The 21,406-nt window shown below is 41.9% G+C and overlaps 1 protein-coding gene across 1 annotated transcript; it reads right to left on the minus strand.

The window, feature by feature from the left end:
• Positions 1-2,517: 2,517 nt before the first annotated feature.
• On the minus strand, positions 2,518-18,214 carry ggh (gamma-glutamyl hydrolase (conjugase, folylpolygammaglutamyl hydrolase)). Its single transcript, XM_083778068.1, has 9 exons — positions 18,093-18,214; positions 16,680-16,788; positions 13,724-13,774; positions 12,990-13,074; positions 11,875-12,013; positions 8,632-8,738; positions 7,704-7,794; positions 6,492-6,626; positions 2,518-2,742 (listed from the first exon to the last, which is right to left on the minus strand). Exons 1-9 carry the CDS (start codon positions 18,202-18,204, stop codon positions 2,621-2,623), a joined length of 951 nt encoding a protein of 316 aa, XP_083634194.1. The 5' UTR covers positions 18,205-18,214; the 3' UTR covers positions 2,518-2,620.
• Between the last annotated feature and the right edge of the window lie 3,192 nt (positions 18,215-21,406).

Below are 21,406 nucleotides of genomic sequence, written 5' to 3' on the forward strand. Positions count from 1 at the left end.
ATGTCTTCTGTGGTCTCTAACATTACACCTATAGCTACATGTTTAAGCATTTATTTCATATTTACATGTCTTCTGTGGTCTCTAACATTACACCTATAGCTACATGTTTAAGCATTTATTTCATATTTACATGTCTTCTGTGGTCTCTAACATTACACCTATAGCTACATGTTTAAGCATTTATTTCATATTTACATGTCTTCTGTGGTCTCTAACATTACACCTATAGCTACATGTTTAAGCATTTATTTCATATGCACATGTCGATTTCAGCTCTGACACTTATTTCAGACATGCTCTAGTATAGTATGTGAAGAGTCTGCCTGTGCTATGAACTAATTTTGGATAAAAAAAAAAGAAAGGTTTTCTTCTCGGTGAAAAGCTGGAGTTTCCGCGATGGCGCATGCTCTCAGTCAAATCTGGTCACATTTAATTTATTGTTTACATTTGTATATGTTTTTCAGTGCATGTTAAAAAAAACGAATGATTTGCCTCTCAATCAGCACGGTCTTTAGTACAGTAGCTCCCCCCCCCCCCCCCCCCCCACAACACCACATTGTAATGTTGACATCCTGAATGTTCCTTACTGGACTGCATCATAATTACGTATTGTGTGATTGAGATACAGTCTCGTCAGCTTGATGTGTGTAAATGTTGATCTCCGATATCATTTTATTATAAAGACAGTATCTTGAGTGTTATTTGTGCATAAAAAGCATTTTGGAACTTAATTTTTTTTTGACTATTCATTTTCTGGTTGTTTCCCGGTTTTTCAGTCCCGTTGAACTTTAAATGGCAGTGGTGGCAACCATGGACTAGCTATTGAAAAATAGCAGATCTACGAGCTTGTAGGTCTGCTATTTTTGAAAAATCGAAGAACGACTGACATTTTTAGAATCTGATCTCAGGTCAGATTGGGTTAATCAGACCAGTATGTGTCTGGTGGAAAACTCGTATGAATCTGATCTCAGGTCAGAATGGGTTAAAAACAAGATCATCCTTTTTTTCTGGATGTTTTTTCTTTTGGCCTAAGTTCGATTCTACAAAATGTCTTCTAAATCGTGACAGTTTTCAGAAAAAAAAAACTGTTGTCTGTGGTTCTCAACAAAAGGACCCCAGAATTATATGTAATTGGCCCCCGGACACCAATCTCAAAATATGTAGTTCTAGGAGGGACCCCCCCCCCCCCCCCAGAAGCAAAGAAAGGATATATAATCAAACATTTGGACCACATTTTCAAGATTTGAGACCACTTTATTTATAAAAATGTAGATACAAGGGTGAATATATTTACAGATCGCCCCGGATTACATTAGATTAGACAATTGACACTGGATGAAAAAAAAATGGGTTACAATAATCGTTGGAATGGACCATTCAAAAGCAGGTATTTATACATCTATTCTACTGTATAACGACCCCTTCCCAGCAGGGGGAAGCAAAGCCTGGTTGTGGTGCTGGGAGAAAACAAAGTGCATTTAAAGGTTTTATGACATTCAGTTTCATTTATTTTTATTTTTTCTTTTAGGTTTTATGACCTCAATTACACCCAAAAAACCTGAACTTTGAACATGCAGTGGATTTTCTGTAGTCTGAAGTTTTCTTTGGGGTTTTTTGGGGCCTTTTCTGCTACAATGAAAACAGGCAACACAGTGAAAACAGTGACATCTGCTGGCAAATCCATTGACATATATGGGATTTGCAGTAAGTGATGTCACTTACCTGCCGGCAAATCAGAGCACCTGTTTGAGCCAGAAAACCCCAGATCACAGAAACTCTACTGAATGTTAAAAGTTCATGTTTTTTGGGTTGCAATTGAGATTAGAAAACTAAAAAAAAAACAAGAACAATTCCAAAACCTTTTTTTTTTAAATGTCACAATCCCTTTAACATTCAGAGCAGCACTGACGGCAAGAGGAAGTACAATGAATCAGGTGAGCTTTGGTGATCCAGCAATGCAACTCAGTTGAAGCTTTCAAGTTTCAACCTGTAGAGGGCAGCACAACGTTAATTTACTGCACTGAATTTAAGGGTGTATAGTATGTATGTAGGGACCTGAGGCTTCTATATTTTCTGGTTGTGCTCAGTGGCGTGCACAGATAGACATTAGGGGGTGCTATAGCACCCCCTGCCCTTTTGGCAATGTGCTCTTAAAAATCAATTCTTGATAAAAAACGCTTCTACTATATTATTTAGGCCCCCACAATCTAAGCTATGTTTCTATGTCAGTGGTTCTTCGATAAAAAAAAAATAGCAGACCTACAAGCTCGTAGCGCGCCACTCGGTGGCGCGCTATGAGCTTGTAGCACCAAAATTGCACCAAGGTAGCACCAAAATTGGAAATTGGAAATTGGAACGAGAGAAGTATGTGACATGGCTGCCACCTGCTGGACGCAAACGATACAGAGAAGAAATTGGAACGATACAGAGAAGAAATTGGAACGATACAAATTGGAACGATACAGAGAACCAATAGACGGGAGTTGCACCACTTGGTTCACACTGGTGTGATTTTTTCAAAAACGTTGTGCAATCATTTGCTATAAAATAAGGCAGCATATTAAAAAAATAGTCTCGTCAGAAAGAGTCATAATGAAGTGAAGATCAGAGAGAAATCTCATCAGAAGTAATATTTTTGCTCAAAGTCAGAATTATCGATCCCAGTGTAGTCAGGGTTGAAGTTGTAGATCAGCGCTCTCCTCTCCTCCTCCTGACTGGCAAACCGGTGAAGACTTTTCCGGGCTGTGGAGGGCGAGGAAAACGACGCCAGGTTTTAGAGAACGTAACGATTACATTAGCCATGGTTCATGACTCTCGTATTCATACGAGAGTCGTGAAGAAACTTCACCCTGTTTTTTGCGCTCGCTGCATTTACAAGATTTCCGTATATATAAACATTCAGATTTCAAATATAAAGTACTCACAATTTGCCCCACGGGTGTTAGTTAGTTGCAGCTCCAGCGATTAGAATTTCTGCATCCCGCGTTGTTTAATAAAAAGCATTTTTATCCGAGGTGTTATTTTGCCATTGGCTTTCAACTACGCGCCCCTATCGGTCGGGAGGAGGGTGGCACTCGGTGTGTTCGATATAGGTACGCTGACCGCCCTGCCAATACAGACTAATAGGCGAGTGCGCTCCCGGTGTGCAACTGTGGATTTCCCAAACGAACCCCGTTTGAAAAAAGTAGCCGGGGAGCTCGGACAAAAATGCTTTTTATTAAAGAACGCGGGATGCAGCAATTATAATCGCTGGCGCTGCTACTAACTAACACCCGTGGGACACTTTGTGAGTACTTTATATTTGAAATCTGAATGTTTATATATACGGAAATCTTGTAAATGCAGCGAGCGCAAAAAACAGGCAAAGTTTCTGCATGACTGTCATGATAATCATCATGGCAGTCATGTTCCAGGGCTACGATTACATATTCACTGATTCATGAGTATGTATGGCAAGTAGAGATGTCCCGATACTGATCGGCCCTTATTGTCTCCACCAGGCCGAAGGCATGTGGGGAGAGTATGTTTTGCACTCCGTCCGTCCGTCCGTCCGTCCGTCCGTCCGTGTGTCCGTGTGTCCGTGAACAGCTAATCTCGGCCACCGTTAACCCGGTCGATGCCATATTTTGCACACACACTCCCTGGATGCCAACCATGAACCTCTGCCCCAAACTTTCCAGAACGGCCTGTTATAGCGCCACCAGGAGGCCGCTTTGTGCAAAACAAGTTTTTGCACAGTACACCTACAGATTTTGTCCAAACATCACGCAAATTGGTACACAGTCTCTCTAGAGCCATTCAACGAAACGGGTCTTTCAGATTTATCAGACTCCATCCTGATTGGTTAAGATTGGCTTCCAAAGTTCACAGGAGTGCTCAGTTTCAAACAAAATGCTGCAAATCATGAACACATCGCGTGATTTCCGTGAAATTGTGCACCCACATTCCCACTAGGCCGAGGACGAAATGCCACATGAACAATTTCAACTCAGCCTCAAGGTGGCGCTATAACTGGCCGAAAAGTGTTTTTACCTCTAACTGCACGGATCTGTGGATAACCTGGTGGAGACCTGTGCCCGGAAGGGCACTTTTTTGTCATATTATCGGTGTCTGTGAATCCGACACAGAGGGGTAAGGGGCTGACACTATAGGGCAGGTAAATACAATTTGCTTTGGAGTTGCCCCAAACTGCAAGTGCACATTTTGAGTGAGGAGTCTGCTAAATAAACACAACACAAGATATATACTGTAGCTAGATCGTGGGTTTTCAACAGGTGGTCCGTGGACCACTGGTGGTCCGTGAAGGTGTTGCATGTGGTCCCTGACCATGCATTTATAGTAATGTAGGAAAGTGAAGATTCGTATTTGAATTAATTGTATTGACCACAAGTTGAGAAACAATGCATTAAATGATCTGGTGACAAATGATGTCGATGTCGTTCCGTTACTGGGAAGTCTGATGTCAAGAACTTCCACAGAACAGTGAGTTAGAATCTCAAGGGAAAACCGTACCGGATTAATAAGCAGACTGTAATAATCAACCTTTTAATTCATTGTCTGGCTTAATTGGTCTTACTTTGTGCATGCTATACTTGTGTGATCCTCAACACAGGATTTGATTAATCCAGACTCAAATTATTAGTATTGCCGCCACCACCACCAATAATCATGATAGTACAGCAGCTGTCTGCACTATATGGGCCATCACCATGCCAGCTTGTGATTGTGTGTTTCCATTCATATTTTATTTCTGCCCAATATTATGCAAAGCAAGTGAAACACAAATGTACAGCCTGCGCCGTACTAATGGATGTCTATTCTATTCCACTACTTGTTTTTAACCCATTCTGACCCGAGATCAGATTCATACGAGGTTTCCACTGGACACACACTGGGTCTGATTAACCCATTCTGACCTGAGATCAGATTCTGCGGGCCATCCATATGCCACATATATTCCATGTTTGGGATTTCAATAATTGGGTCTTATCAGTACAGTTGCAGGAGAAAAAGGGCGAATGGGTTATGGGTGTGTAGCATACTTGAGAGCTATACACATTAGGTTATTATTATTTAACTTGGCACTAGGCCTATATAGATAGATGGCTTCTCAGAGGACAGTGTGTTACACATTAGGTTATTTGAGGGCAGGAGTTATTTGAGGACAGGAGGAGACAGGAAGTTCTAGACTACGAGCTAAAATAGTTTTTTTTGTTTGTCAACTTGGCTTATAGTCAAACCAGATCTGTATAGGAGCCATGAAATGGTTATTGATATGTTGGTCATGGTCAATGAAATGAATGGGCTGTCACTGGCGTCTGAGTGGATGATTGAGTGACGGGCATAATAGGGGCCGACCTGGACACACAGTGTGAGAGAGAGGGGGGGTGTGTGGGAAGCCGCACTTTTGTTGACCGCTTTATACCGCTTATTTTGCTTGCTTATATTTACTTTACGTTTGATCGCTGTGGCTACTTTGCTTGAGCACCTTTTTGAGTTATGCACCTTGCTTTAATGAAACAACTTAAACGCATTGCTTTGGACCCAGCGAGATCCTTTTGTTTGCGGAGCGCGTCTGACAACCTGGCCCATATCCCATCGCCTCTCAGCGACTTATTTATACATTAACCCATTCTGACCTGAGATCAGATTCATACGAGGTTTCCACTGGACACACACTGGGTCTGATTAACCCATTCTGACCTGAGATCAGATTCTAAAAATGTCAGTCGTTCTTCGATTTTTCCAAAAATAGCAGATCTACAAGCTCATAGCGCGCCACTCGGTGGCGTGCTATGAGCTTGTAGATCTGCTATTTTTCAATAGCTAAAGCATAACATGATACTAACACCAAAATGGGTTCCCGTTCAGAATGGGTTAGAGACCAAGATTACCGCATGCTTGGTGGACGGATGGACGTTCAGTGGCGCCATGTGCGTATAACGTGCATCAACGTGGACCTCAAATTTGAGATCCTCTCCACTCTCAACTTCCGTTCGCCCGAGCCATTGAGTTATAATGGTACTTCCGGCAGTCTTCTGGGTGCTTCAAAACGCCACTGAGCCAGTCCTCACACTATCCGTTATAACTCTATGCTAGATAGCTATGAACACAACACGAGATATATAGCTAGATAGCTATAAACACAACATGAGATATATAGCTAGATAGCTATAAACACAACATGAGATATATAGCTAGATAGCTATAAACACAACACGAGATATATTGCTAGATAGCTATAAACACAACATGAGATATATAGCTAGATAGCTATGAACACAACATGAGATATATAACTAGATAGCTATAAACACTACATGAGATATATAGCTAGATAGCTATAAACACAACATGAGATATATATAGCTAGATAGCTATAAACACAACATGAGATATATATAGCTAGATAGCTATAAACACAACATGAGATCACGACACTGTTATCGGGACATCCCTAATGACAAGACGTATGTACAGTATGTTCAAACCTTCGTTGACGAAGAAGTCGGCCATGTAGAAGGTGGTCTTGATGGCGAACGGAGAGTGTGGGATGAAGGGGCGTGTCCATTCAAACGCGTTCTTTTCTGGGTGCCACTGGGTGGCGTATATTGGGTAGTTGTATGCTGCCGAGAGGAGAGAGAGTACAACATCAGTAAGCTAATCATTTGGGGACCTTCATTTTGGAAACCACTGTATCTAGGTGGCGACTGTTGCTCAGGAGGTAGTCCAATGATCCATGGGTCGGCGGTTCGAATCCCGGCTCCTCCTCCTCCATGTCTACATGTCGAAGTGTCCTTGGGCAAGAAGACACTGAACCCCAAATTGCTCCCGATGTGCCGGTCGGTGCCTTGCATGGCTTCCGCCGCAATCGGTGTATGAATGTGTGTGTGTGAATGGGTGAATGTAATGCACAATCTATATGTAAAGCGCCTTGGATAAAGGCACTATATAAATGCACCATTTACCATTTAGGTGGTGAATGACAGGCCAAGACAGAGCCAAGCGAATGACATCATGCATTAGGCCTGTCAAAAAAATCGATTCGAGTTAGAATCGCGATTCTAATGCCGTCCGATTCAGAATCAATTCTCATTTTCCAAAAATCTTTTTTTTCTTTTTTTTTTTTGCACAAAATTTGTGCAAGCATATGCATTATGGCCTGGGTTTCTGCATAGTGCATTTACTAGCAGCTAAGCTAAGCCTGCCAATTGTATTTATTTTACACCTGTTTTAATACTAATGTATTGTTCTGGTATTGAGTGAGAAGAGATTTTGTAACTTTTGTACTGGTTCAAATTTGTGCAAGCTAAATAAATGAGACATGTTCTTACTCTTGGATTTACCTTTGTGTGTTTAAATCATTCAGTTGATAAAACCTTTACAATTATACAAGCTTTTTACTAAATGTACTCTGCTTTCATGCCAGAAGACTGGAGTAGATCATGCTAAAATTCTATTTAATTGTTTTTAATAAAAATAAAAACTGCTTTAGAATCGGAAAAATCGAGAATCGGAAAAATCAAAAAGATCGTTTTTGAATCGAATCGTCACCCCAAGAATCGGAATCGAATCGAATCGTGGGACACCTAAAGATTCACAGCCCTATCATGCATCCAGGTGAGTGTATCTCTCTCTGTATGCTGTATAATAATAATAATAATAATAATATAATAGTGTATTGTATATTGTATATTTTTTACCTTCCATTGTTGACACAAACTCCAGCTCCCCGTCCATATTCGTGGTCAGAATTCTGTAAAACTTCTTCAGTTCTTCGTTGCTGTTCATTGTCTGGAACGGAATCATTTAGATGCAACTGTTGTGTAAAAGATTTGTCTTATACTAACTTCTTCGCCTAGACAGACACTTCTCCCGTTGGCCTCATTTTACCCAGATAAACCAATCTGATAAATGCAGCATCTAACACAACGTAAGTATCACAGCCACTTAAAGCCCAAACCACACCAAAGGTTGGGGCAAAACCAATGCAACTCAATGAGTTGCATTGGTTTGGTTTACCTACCCTCTAAGACCCGCATTAATTTCTACTTGCAAAAAATAGATTTCAACCTTACTACTACTTTGTAATACTAGGACTGAGACTAAAAAATATGTTAAAAAAAATAAAAAATAAAGTTTGATGAAAAATGTATAATAATTATATAATAATTATATAATAATATAATAATTTAATAATTTACATTTGGGGGATATCTTTCACAATAATGAATAAAACATGTTCTAGACATTCTAATGATCACAAAAAAACATATATTACAATTATTTTACCTACTTTTATTAGGGTAAAGGTCAAAAGTCTTAGGTTAAAAAAAAATCAAAATCGCACAGAGTCCAGACCCCCCCCCCCCCCCCCCCCCCTCCCAGAAGCAAAGAAAGAATATATATTCAAACATTTGGACCACATTTTCACGATTTTTCAAAAATAGCAGACCTACAAGCTCGTAGCGCGGCACTCGGTGCCGCGCTATGAGCTTGTAGATCTGCTATTTTTCAATAGCTAAAGTACAACATAATGCTAACATCAAACCAAGCCCAAAATATGTTAAATGTTTTTTATGAGACAAACTACATTAGTTACTACTAGTGTAACTAGTGATCGTTGTATACCTCCACTGAAATGCTCCACTTGTGTGAGTTCTCTGTCAACGGCTCGGCAGCTAAAGCTTCCAAAAGGTCTGCGGGGAAGGCCTGAAACATCTTGCCTTGCGTGGAATCTGGGAAATATAAGATAATAGACAGACACGCAATATAAGATCATTACAACAAGTATAAGACGCGCAAAACGCGGGAAGCGAACGCAGCTCGTAAATGGCAATAACAACAATTAGAATGAATTACATACTTTTTTAAGGTTTTATTTTTAAAGTTCTCTTTCTTGTGTTTTTTTAAGATTTTATTTTTAAGTTAAGTTTTTTAAGTTAAGTGTTTTTAAAGTTTTTTTTTTGAAGTTAAGTTTTTGTAAAGTTTTTTTTTAAGTTAAGTTGTTTTGTGTTTTTTTAAGATTTTATTTTTAAGTTAAGTTTTTTGAAGTTAAGTGTTTTTAAAGTTTTTATTTTAAGTTAAGTTTTTTCTTTTTCATTTTAAGTTAAGTTTTTTTTAAGTTAAGTTTTTTCATTTTAAGTTTTTGTGTGTTTTGTTTTGTTTTGTTTTGTGTGATACAGCTGCGCCCTCTGGTGGCGGGCGGGTGGTGTAACAGCGGGACAGACACACACACACAGACAGACACACACACACACACACACACACACACACACACACACACACACAGACAGACATGATCTGCAGGGTCTCATAGTTAGTGCTCACTGGTTCACAATAAGATACTAGTGGTCACTGGACACTACTGGTCTGATTAACCCATTCTGACCAGGGGGGCAGTCAGCCAGATATTTCGTGAAGCCTCATTTGAAATTGGTAGTTCATATAATGGCCTGTTGTGGCGCTGGACTGGACCCAAAAAGCCCCATAGCTCCATAGAGGCCCATGTATTTTGGCCCAACTTCACCTAGACTGTATTACCTTAATAAACATGGTCATGAATACTTTCTTCTTCCAGTCACTAGTTTAAAGTCTCATTTCTAATGTCATAATATTATTTTTGGAAAATTATGGTCCCATTAATTAAAAAAATGACCATAAAGTATAATATGTTCTGAGGGGCGTGGCTACCGTTACAGTCTATGATCGGGATTCCCCTCCCACTCAAGAGTCTTCTCCTCCCACTCGAGTCAAAATAAAAACCAACGGAGAAGAAGGGGGGAAGTCCCGCCTCGTTGTCTGGGCAGCCAATGACCAGCTGGTACAAAACGGAGCCAGCCAATGGCCAGCTGGTACCAAACGGATCTAGAAAGATGGCGACTTACATCAGGAATTAGCATATTATTACAGGCTTCATTTTACGTTCATGTTAGACCCGGGGAACGCTTTGTCCATATTTTTTACAGTCTATGATTCTGACCTGAGATCAGATTCTGAAAAATGTCAGTCGTTCTTCGATTTTTCAAAAATAGCAGACCCTACAAGCTCGTAAGCGCGCCACTCGGTGGCGCGCTACGAGCTTGTAGATCTGCTATTTTTCAATAGCTAAAGCATAACATTATGCCAACACCAAAATGGGTTCCCGTTCAGATTGGCTTAATGAACAAGTTGACCATTTCACAATGCATACATTTTGTAGTAAATGGAGGATCATATATAATGTAATCTAAAGCATCTAAATAAAGCCTCTCCTATAGCCAGGCCTTCATCATCATCATAATTTTTCGACCGCGGTCGAGAATCATGTATTCCACAATGCTGCGCCAGACTTCCCGGTCCTTCATCGCCACGCCCAGTTCCTGCCTATACTGAATCATGTGATGACATGCAGGGAACGACATCTTTCTACCTCTGGTCTGCTCTGAGGCAGGACTCCAGAGAAGAAGGGAAGATATAACCTCATTGGTTAGGCCCGGGGGGCCACATGCGGCCCCCTCCTTCACCTAACGTGGCCCTCAGATTAATTTAGATTAATGTTGATTTCAGCTGTTATACATGTTCCAAACATGCACACATGACCCGCTTTAACCCATTCTGACCTGAGATCAGATTCATACGAGGTTTCCGCCGGACACACACTGGTCTGATGAACCCATTCTGACCTGAGATCAGATTCTAAAAATGTTACAGTCGTTCTTCGATTTTTCAAAAATAGCAGACCTACAAGCTCGTATCGCGCCACTCGGTGGCGTGATATGAGCTTGTAGATCTGCTATTTTTAAATAGCTAAAGCATAACATGATGCTGACACCAAAATTACTTAGCCTAGTTACTTAGCCTATACAGTCTAAATTAGTAGCTTTCTGAGTAGTATTAGAAATAATGTTATTGTCTTTTTTTATGACCAATATATTTGTATTTAGTTAAAAATTACTTTTCAGGATCCCAATTAAAAATAGCAAAAAAAGTAATCCGGATTTCAATTCAAATATAGCAAAGATAGCTGATCTACAAGTTCAAAGCGGCTATTTTTGCTACGACAATGTGGCCCCTCTGGACTCTGGAGTGAGTATGGAAATATAATGGCCCTCTCCATCGTTAAAGTTTCCCACCCCTTTACTATATGTAGGTCAGTTAAATGAACTCTCCTAGGCCTTACCTGGAGTTAAATAAACTCTCCTAGGCCTTACCTGGAGTTAAATAAACTCTCCTAGGCCTTACCTGGAGTTAAATAAACTCTCCTAGGCCTTACCTGGAGTTAAATAAACTCTCCTAGGCCTTACCTGGAGTCAAATGAACTCTCCTAGGCCTTACCTGGAGTCAAATAAACTCTCCTAGGCCTTACCTGGAGTCAAATGAACTCTCCTAGGCCTTACCTGCAGTCAAATAAACTCTCCTAGGCCTTACCTGGAGTTAAATAAACTCTCCTAGGCCTTAGCTGGAGTTAAATGAACTCTCCTAGGCCTTACCTGGAGTTAAATAAACTCTCCTAGGCCTTACCTGGAGTTAAATAAACTCTCCTAGGCCTTACCTGGAGTTAAATAAACTCTCCTAGGCCTTACCTGGAGTTAAATGAACTCTCCTAGGCCTTACCTGGAGTCAAATGAACTCTCCTAGGCCTTACCTGGAGTCAAATAAACTCTCCTAGGCCTTACCTGGAGTTAAATAAACTCTCCTAGGCCTTACCTGGAGTTAAATAAACTCTCCTAGGCCTTACCTGGAGTCAAATAAACTCTCCTAGGCCTTACCTGGAGTCAAATGAACTCTCCTAGGCCTTACCTGGAGTCAAATAAACTCTCCTAGGCCTTACCTGGAGTTAAATGAACTCTCCTAGGCCTTACCTGGAGTTAAATAAACTCTCCTAGGCCTTACCTGGACGGAAATTGAGTGGTAAAGCCACCCCACTTGTGTTGGTGCGCGACAGGAGTAGTTTCCCACTGGTTAGGTAGGTCAGCTCTTCGAATCCGAGACATGTGCCCCACACAGGGAAGTAGTCGCCTCTGGAGTTGGCCTGAAAGTATTTAGTATTAATAGTCACATGATGAATGAGGCTATGGCCACAGCCGTGATTCTCCAGGGACCCCCAGGGGGTCCTTGGGGAGCTATACCAGGGGTCCGTGTCCCAGCAAAAGATTATATCATCACAATTATTTTAACCACTATATCCATATGTTCTATGTTGGCTATAGCTCACTGCTTGTATATCTGGAAAAAAACATAGATTTTTCTTTTAATACAAATATTCTGTTCTTGGGGTCCCTGGCACAAAATATTTTCAGATGGGGGTCTGTGGCCAAATACATCTCAATTTGGGGGTCCATCACATGAAAAAGTTTGAAAACCACTGAGCTACAGCTTAATCCATTCTGAACGGGCACCCATTTTGGTGTCAGCATCACGTTATGCTTTAGCTATTGAAAAATAGCAGATCTACAAGCTCATAGCGCGCCACCAAGTGGCGCGATACGAGCTTGTAGATCTGCTATTTTTTGAAAAATCGAAGAACGACTGACATTTTTAGAATCTGATCTCAGGTTCAGAATGGGTTAATCAGACCAGTGTGTGTCCAGTGGAAACCTCGTATGAATCTGATCTCAGGTCAGAATGGGTTAATGGAGAGTTTATAAAAAAAAAAGAAAACACCAAGTCACATCAACATCAAACAGAGACGTGAATTAAAGCCATTCTGACCTGAGATCAGATTCATACGAGGTTTCCACTGGACACACACTGGTCTGATTAACCCATTCTGACCTGAGATCAGATTCTAAAAATGTCAGTCGTTCTTCGATTTAAAAAAAATAGCAGACCTACAAGCTCGTAGCGCGCCACTCGGTGGCGCGATACGAGCTTGTAGATCTGCTATTTTTCAATAGGTAAAGCACGACATGATGCCAACACCAAAATGGGTTCCCGTTCAGAAAAAGCCACGTTCAGTTAAAGCCACGACTTTTTGAAATAACAAAGAAAGTGCTGATAATTCATACCTCTAAGGCTAGGTCATAAAAGACTTTTGCAGCCCTCTGATAACCGGAGGAGGTCAGACTGGCACCTCCGCCTGGGTACAGGATTCTGGGAAGACAAACAAATTAAGTGCATCAAAATGTGATGTACGTATGTTTTGTTTTCAAGATAACATGACAGAAGTAGTCTAAATGGAACGGGGGGGTCCACTCCACGCGCATAGGGTGGATTTATTTTCACGACACCTATTTTTTTAAGGGGCGCTATAGCCTCTCCTATCATGCCCAACTTTGAGTGCTTGTGTAAACAAACATTTAACCCATTTTGACCTGAGATCAGATTCTAAAAAAATGTCTGCTACATCCTGACAGTTTTCTGAAAAAGCTACGTTTCTGTGTTAGTCGTTCTTCGATTTAAAAAAAATAGCAGACCTACAAGCTCGTAGCGCGCCACTCGGTGGCGCGCTACGAGCTTGTAGATCTGCTATTTTTCAATAGCTAAAGCAAAACAAAAGTGAGGACGCAAATTGTGATTGGCCCGAATGAGATGATGTATGATGATAAGAGCCAGTGAAATGTCAATTTCCTCACAAGTTTAGTGAGTAAGAACGTGTGTGTGTGTGTGTGTGTGTGTGTGTGTGTGTGTGTGTGTGTGTGTGTGTGTGTGTGTGTGTGTGTGTGTGTGTGTGTGTGTGTGTGTGTGTGTGTGTGTGTGTGTGTGTGTGTGTGTGTGTGTGTGTGTGTGTGTGTGTGTTTACCCATTGAGGGAGTTGAAGAGAGTGGTGTACTGCTCCAGTGTCTGGTTCACCCTGTTAATGGAAGAGGTCAAAGGTTAAGGACGATAACATGGGGGTTGTGTAACATTGTGCCATAGATACGTAGGAGAGTGAGGGTGTCCAGTTAGGACAGACAGTTAGGACAGACAGTTAGGACAGTGAAGGTGTCCAGTTAGGACAGACAGTTAGGACAGTTAGGACAGGTCCAGGTGTCCAGTTAGGACAGTTAGGACAGGTCCAGGTGTCCAGTTAGGACAGTTAGGACAGGTCCAGGTGTCCAGTTAGGACAGTTAGGACAGGTCCAGGTGTCCAGTTAGGACAGTTAGGAAAGGTCCAGGTGTCCAGTTAGGACAGTTAGGACAGGTCTAGGTGTCCAGTTAGGACAGTTAGGACAGGTCCAGGTGTCCAGTAGGACAGACAGTTAGGACAGTTAGGACAGTGAAGGTGTCCAGTTAGGACAGTTAGGACAGTTAGGACAGGTCCAGGTGTCCAGTAGGACAGACAGTTAGGACAGGTCCAGGTGTCCAGTTAGGACAGACAGTTAGGACAGTTAGGACAGGTCCAGGTGTCCAGTTAGGACAGTTAGGACAGGTCCAGGTGTCCAGTTAGGACAGTTAGGACAGGTCCAGGTGTCCAGTTAGGACAGTTAGGACAGGTCCAGGTGTCCAGTTAGGACAGTTAGGACAGTTAGGACAGTGAAGGTGTCCAGTTAGGACAGGTCCAGGTGTCCAGTAGGACAGACAGACAGTAAAACGTCGGGTCGGGCCTGCTCGGGTTTGTGACAGAATTTGAGAACTCTACCCAGAGTAAAAGTGAAACGCCAGTCAGCACCATCTTCATAATAGATAAATACACAAACGGACAAAACATAACTATTATTTTTTATTATTATAAACAAATTCAATATATATATTATTTTTTCATGGAGCCCGAGGCCCGGACAGGCCCTACTGATTAGCAAACATTTTTAGGGCCTAAAACGTCGGGTCGGGCCTGGTCGGGTTCGGGCAATTCTTATTCAGTATTTAAGTCCGACGTCATTTTGTAGTGCTACGTTACGTCCGGGTCCAAGTGGCACCAGCTCCCGTCCGCATCCCATTGTAAATAGAATATCTAAACCCGTGAATCTTTTTAAATTGATGTTATTTTTCAGAAAGGAAGCCATAGAGGGTTAAAATGGGTCTGAATGCTTCCAACTCGAGTGGAATTATTAATGTTTTGTACAAGTTGTCCATGACAACAAAAATATATGATGTGGAGACAATGAAGACTATTATTATCATTATTATTGAAGGTGGCAACAGTCCATTTGATCGGTAAAATATTTCGGGGGAAATTTACAATGTGTGCAGGCTTGAGTATGTTGAATCTAGTTTGCATTAATGAGGATTTAGTTGACACAATCAAATAAAATGGCGATAGTGCCCATGTGGGGCAGACGGCCTGTCACAGCCAGATTTTGGAGAGCAGCGCAGCTTTGTTGTTGCGAGGAAAGCTGTAAAATGAGACTTTCGTGGTTGTTTTCGTCTCAGATTTAGTCCGACGGAGCGTCACAGTATAGCTCCATGGGGACACAAAAGCGACACAAAAGTAGGACCCGGAAGTATCTCAGCTAAAATACTGAATATGAGACGATTTAAGATGACCCCATGTTATTCTCCATAGAGGAAAACCTCTGTGAACCAAGGGACAAGCGATTGCGTCAGGACTTCAGCACTCGATAATAAATACTAATAGTGTAACGCTTTACAAACACATCGTTGGGGGGGCGAGGTGGGCGCGGGGGAGCGCACGGCAACTGGTACTAGAATTAGTGAGTCGTGTCCAGTCAACCAGTCCTGTTAGATATTCATGTCAAATGCCTTTAACAGACAGTCCTGTCACAATCGTGGCATGTCTATTCTTCACGTTCATTAGTATGGAAGTAGTTATACAACGTGTTAAGTGAATAGAGGGAGGAGAGCGTTATCTACAACTGAACAGCCTGCCCCTATCTTGCCTCTAGACACGTGTGTGTGTGTGTGTGTGTGTGTGTGTGTGTGTGTGTGTGTGTGTGTGTGTGTGTGTGTGTGTGTGTGTGTGTGTGTGTGTGTGTGTGTGTGTGTGTGTGTGTGTCAAAATCATACGGTACAGTAGTGCATTACAGTTATATATATGGTATTTAGGCCTATACTCATTCAATTGTTTTTCCATGTCTGACTAACATGACAAGTAGAGCCGCTGCTCCTTCACCTGGAAAGGAGCCAGCTTAGGTGGTTCGGGGCATCTGGTGAGGATGCCTCTCCTCTCCCTAGGGAGGTCCTCGACGCACGTCCCACTGGGAGGAGACCCCCGGGGCAGACCAAGGACCACGTCCCACTGGGAGGAGACCCCCGGGGCAGACCAAGGACCACGTCCCACTGGGAGGAGACCCCAGGGCAGACCAAGGACCACGTCCCACTGGGAGGAGACCCCCGGGGCAGACCAAGGATCACGTCCCACTGGGAGGAGACCCCCGGGGGCAGACCAAGGATCACGTCCCACTGGGAGGAGACCCCGGGGCAGACCAAGGACCACATCCCACTGGGAGGAGACCCCCGGGGCAGACCAAGGATCACGTCCCACTGGGAGGAGACCCCCGGGGCAGACCAAGGATCACGTCCCACTGGGAGGAGACCCCGGGGCAGACCAAGGATCACGTCCCACTGGGAGGAGACCCCCGGGGGCAGACCAAGGCTCAGTTGGAGGAAACACATCGACTCACTGGCCTTGGAACGTCTCGGGATCCCCCCAGGAGGAAGTCACTGATGTTGCTCTGGAGAGGGAAGTCTACTCTGGAGCTCTCTGGTGGAGCTGTTGCCCCCGCGACCCGACTACGGATAAGCGGTTGAAGATGGATGGACGGACTAACATGAACCAAATTCCAACCGAAACACAAAGAGAGGATATAAACGCTTACATTATGGGGACAACTCTTGCTCCGGCTGATTCCAAGAACTTGACATAGGAGGCAGCTATGTATGATGTCTTGTGGGGCGGTGGGCTACGGAGCTCCTGAGCCAGTATGCCTACAGAAACGACACAAGATATACAGCAGTGTTTCAGTTTAACATGCATATAGGTGGCAGATTGATTGTAGGGGAGGGTAAGGTTGTGGAGGAGATCTTGAAAAAACAAGAAGGTGGGCCGCACACGCCAATAGCCAGAGTGCCAATATTTTATTAGGACAGCAGGTGAGACAAAAATGTATCCAACGTTTCAGCGGTTAAAGGGACACTTCACCCTTTTTGCAAAAAGATATATGTTAATGACGTTTAGAAGCTTTAGAACACTTTCCCGGGGGTCTTTATGTGTGTAATATGTGGTTTTAGATATTTTAGATTGTATCAGTGAGCCCAGTGTCTCTGATGGCATGGACACTGGGATCACTTACTTCCTGGACTACATGTGTACTCAGTAAGACAGACCTCCCCTATCCACAAGGAGGAGCAGTGCACCAAAGTATTTTGGGAATTGTAGTCCAGGAAGGAAGTGAGACCAGTGTCCATGACATCAGAGACACTGTGCTCGCTGCTACAATCTAAAATATCTAAAACCACATATTACACACATAAAGACCCCCAGGAAAGTGTTCTAAAGCTTCTTATAGTGTCCCTTTAAGCCTTCATCAGGGAAAGGGATTGTGACCATTTTTGTTTTATATTTTACTCCATTACTAAAACTTAATTGTGACAAATGTAATAATAACTTGGATTTGTCTGTCAACTATTGGCAGTGTTTATTTGATTAAATCTCAAAAGCCAGTCAGTTTGTCAGTTTCATTTGTCATCTATAGCCTATGGGTCAGTTATTCTGCTTCTAAATAAACATGAAATTTGCCCTGAAACATGACCATCATACAAGCATCATCATGGCCATGTCTAATTCTAAATGAACGTGCAGTTTGATCACTTTAACTATACCATGCATTATAATTTCAAACTCATATAGCCCTACGGTAGTTTAAAGCTGCACAATATATCGTTATCAATTTTATCATATCGGAAAGCATGTTTCTCCCTCTTCCATGCTCCTGTTGGTGTGTGTGTGCAACGTGTGTATTAAGTGGTGCAACACTTAAAAATATATAATATGATAATTTATGTGAATCTATAATTAATTAAAATCACCATGAAATCAGGTGTGCCAAATCTTGTCACTTTCTTAGTTTTTGCCTGGAGACATTTCCTCTCTTAACTTAATAATGAATTATGAATTCAAATCTAAAAAAAAAAAGAGACAAAAAGTTAGTCTTGCAACCGCGGCTCAACAATTAATGTTATAGCCTATTATATTAGTTAGTTATTACTTTACCAGTCCTTGATATCCTTACCAACTATCGGCAAGTCATTTCTCTCTGTCTTTGCCGACGAAAGAATGGATGTAGATGAGAGGATTACGGAACAGATTAAAACAAACATGGTAAAATAGACGAAAACGTGCATAGACGGAAAACGACAATAACAGGTCCGCGGCAGTGAACCATAGGAGGATAGTGAACCCATTTCAACTAAACGCGCACAAACAAAGCACCCACAAACCCACGGTGTGTCACGTGACGTCGTCACCATGAATACTCTGCCACAGTGATGCAAAGTGGACTTTGGTTGAACTGAAACTGTAACTATTTAACTAACAGTACACTTCAAAGAGCAACATGCTCATTGCTCAACATGCCAGCAGTGTTGCCAGGCATTGTGAGAGAAACGAGCACACATGAAAACCAAATAACACAATTTACAATTTAGGCATTTAAGCAGACGCTCTTAATCCAGAGCGATTTACATTAAGCAAGAACAAAAAAAAAAAGCATGGGAATACATCACATAAAAACATTTATCATGAAACATGCGTAAGCTAAGAAAGTAACAGTGGAATATCTATATAATGAAGCTATACATATAAACTATACATATGTACTATGACGTGCTATGACTACATACAATGCAAGTACTATAGTGCTGTCTACATAACATGCTATAAGTCTGTATCAAATGCTATCTAAGTCTACAGAAATGCTATCTAAGGGGGTATAGGGTAAGTGCTATGGGCCATGATGGAGTCTGAAAAGGTGGGTTTTCAGACTACGGCGGAAGATCGGGAGTGATGCTGCAGTTCTGACTGCAATGGGAAGTGCATTCCACAGTGGTGAGTGGTCGTCCCCAAAGTGGGGTACGGGGACCCCCAGGGGTATAGGCTACCTGAGGGAGTTCCAGGGGTCCCCATGGGTAAATGATAGTTTGGAACCAAATGGACCATTATGGATCTGTAACTCTGAGAGTTCCCTTTGTATACACTCCCCCCCCCCCCCCCCCATTAAATAATTAAAAAACAAGCCCAAAGTCGCTTGTAACAAAGAAACAAACGGACATGGCAACACTGCATGTGAGCCGTTATAAATAAACACACACAACCATGGCCGTTTCCATTCAGAGGGAGAGGGAGAGGGGGGGGGGTTCCCTCCTCTCTCATCTCATCTATTCTAAGAAATAAACCTTTAAAATGCATTTCATTGCACTTAGAATGATCTGTGATCACATTATACTAATTGATGTTACGTCAACACATTCGCATCTCATCGTTCGCGTATATTATACGTTTATATTGAGTTATAAAACTCCTCACCTCCTTCATAATAATAATGGATCCTTCCCACAATTTGATTCGTCATGGTAAGGTAACGGAATTCACCAGATTGGTCGTAACAGGCAAGTTATAGAAGCAGACCTTGTAACTATTGGGCTGTACTTTTTTCTGCAAACAGTTAATAATGAAGTTAAAGCGCAAATAACATGCATTTTAAAACTGCTTTTAATATTTAATAATCATATTGTCTATGTCCCTCAAAGTTATTTCTAATGGTTTGAGCCTCAATCACCACTCTGGTCAGCACAGTAGATTCATATTTCAATGGATCACGGGACGTTAAAATTGTGCAAAACCCTCAAACTCTGTTCAATGAATTGCCTCTTCTGCTACATTATTTTTTTTTTCTTTTTTTTCAAATCCTCATAAATGATGAAAAACGATATGCCCATATAGCCCATGGTCGATATAGCCCATGGTCAAATATGATGAAAAACGAGGATTAAAAAAAAAAGAAAAACGATGGGCTATAGTATGCCGTACGATATGGGCTATATAGCCCATGGTCAAAAATGATGAAAAACGAGGATTTTAATGAAAAAAAACCATGGGTTATAAGTACCCATCGTTTTTTTTTTTCATTTTTTTCAAATCATCAAAAATGATGAAAAACGGCGTGCTATAGTATGCCGTACGATATGGGCTATATAAAATGATGAAAAACGAGGATTAAAAAAAAAATGAAAAAAACCATGGGCTATAACTCTGGAGGAGAGGAGAAGAGCTTGAGTTGCAGGAAAAAACACACAGGAGCAAAACACTAGGAATACTATAGGAACTAAGACTTGGAATACTACTAAACTATAACTTCACTATAACTAGGACGTGAACACTGGTTTAGAGACAAGCTACTATACCATGAAAGGTTGTACAGTGATCTGGCGATGAGTGGAGTGAAGACCAGGGTTTAAACACTGTCAGGGCTGAAGAGTTGATGGCCGGCAGGACGGGCAGGGGTGTGTCAATAGAGCGTCGCAGTCCCTCCCCCTTTCAGAACGACGAGTGGTCCAGGAAATGAAATGCAATGCATTTCTCCCATAGGATTTCCTGTAAGTATTTATTTAAAGACGGTTACGCCGCGGACAAAAGCCAACTCGGATCGTGACAAATCGTGACAATGAACACAATGTTTTGGGGCCGATCAAATCATTTATAAGAAGGAAAAACAAAACAAATAGTGTTGTCTCCTGCCTTTATTTTCTTCTTTCTAATGATTTGATCGGCCCAAAATATTGTGTTCATTGTCATGATTTGTCACGATCCGAGTTGGCTTTGTCCGCGGCGTAACCGTCTTTAAATAAATACTTAAAGGAAATCCTATGGGAGAAATGCATTGCATTTCATTTCCTGGACCACTCGTCGTTCTGAAAGGGGGAGGGACTGCGACGCTCTATAGAGTGCGATGATGAGGTGACCACAGACAGGTGTGCCCTGCAGGCTGGAAGCTGGGAGGAGAGCCGACGCCCACACACAGCCACAGTATGGCGACACAGACACAGAGCCACATATACTGTGACAACTGGAACAATCTAGCGGTTCATATTCAGCCTAGAACTTATTTTAGGTTGTTTAAAACAGCGCTGTGAGACCCCCTGTTCACGCTTTGACCAATCATCACTATAACAGAATCATTAAAACATGTCTATTAAGTATAACCAATGATCCATTTAACCAATTTTGGGCAGGAACCCCTTTTGGTGTTAGCATTATTGAAAAATAGCAGATCTACAAGCTCATAGCGCGCCACCGAGTGGCGCGCTATGAGCTTGTAGGTCTGCTATTTTTGAAAAATCAAAGAGCGACTGACATAGAAACGTAGCTTTTTCAGAAAACTGTCAGGATGTAGAAGACATTTTTAGAATCTGATCTCAGGTCAGAATGGGTTAAGGACTCTGTGATTTACCACCATAATAGTCCTACATTAACTAAACATGACCAAATCATTTACACAGTTTACAGACTAAACAGTAACAGACACATGCTAAACATATTTTGTAGATT

This window comes from Protomyctophum parallelum (assembly GCF_964188405.1).
Source record: "Protomyctophum parallelum genome assembly, chromosome: 12".
Taxonomy (NCBI): Eukaryota; Metazoa; Chordata; class Actinopteri; order Myctophiformes; family Myctophidae; genus Protomyctophum; species Protomyctophum parallelum.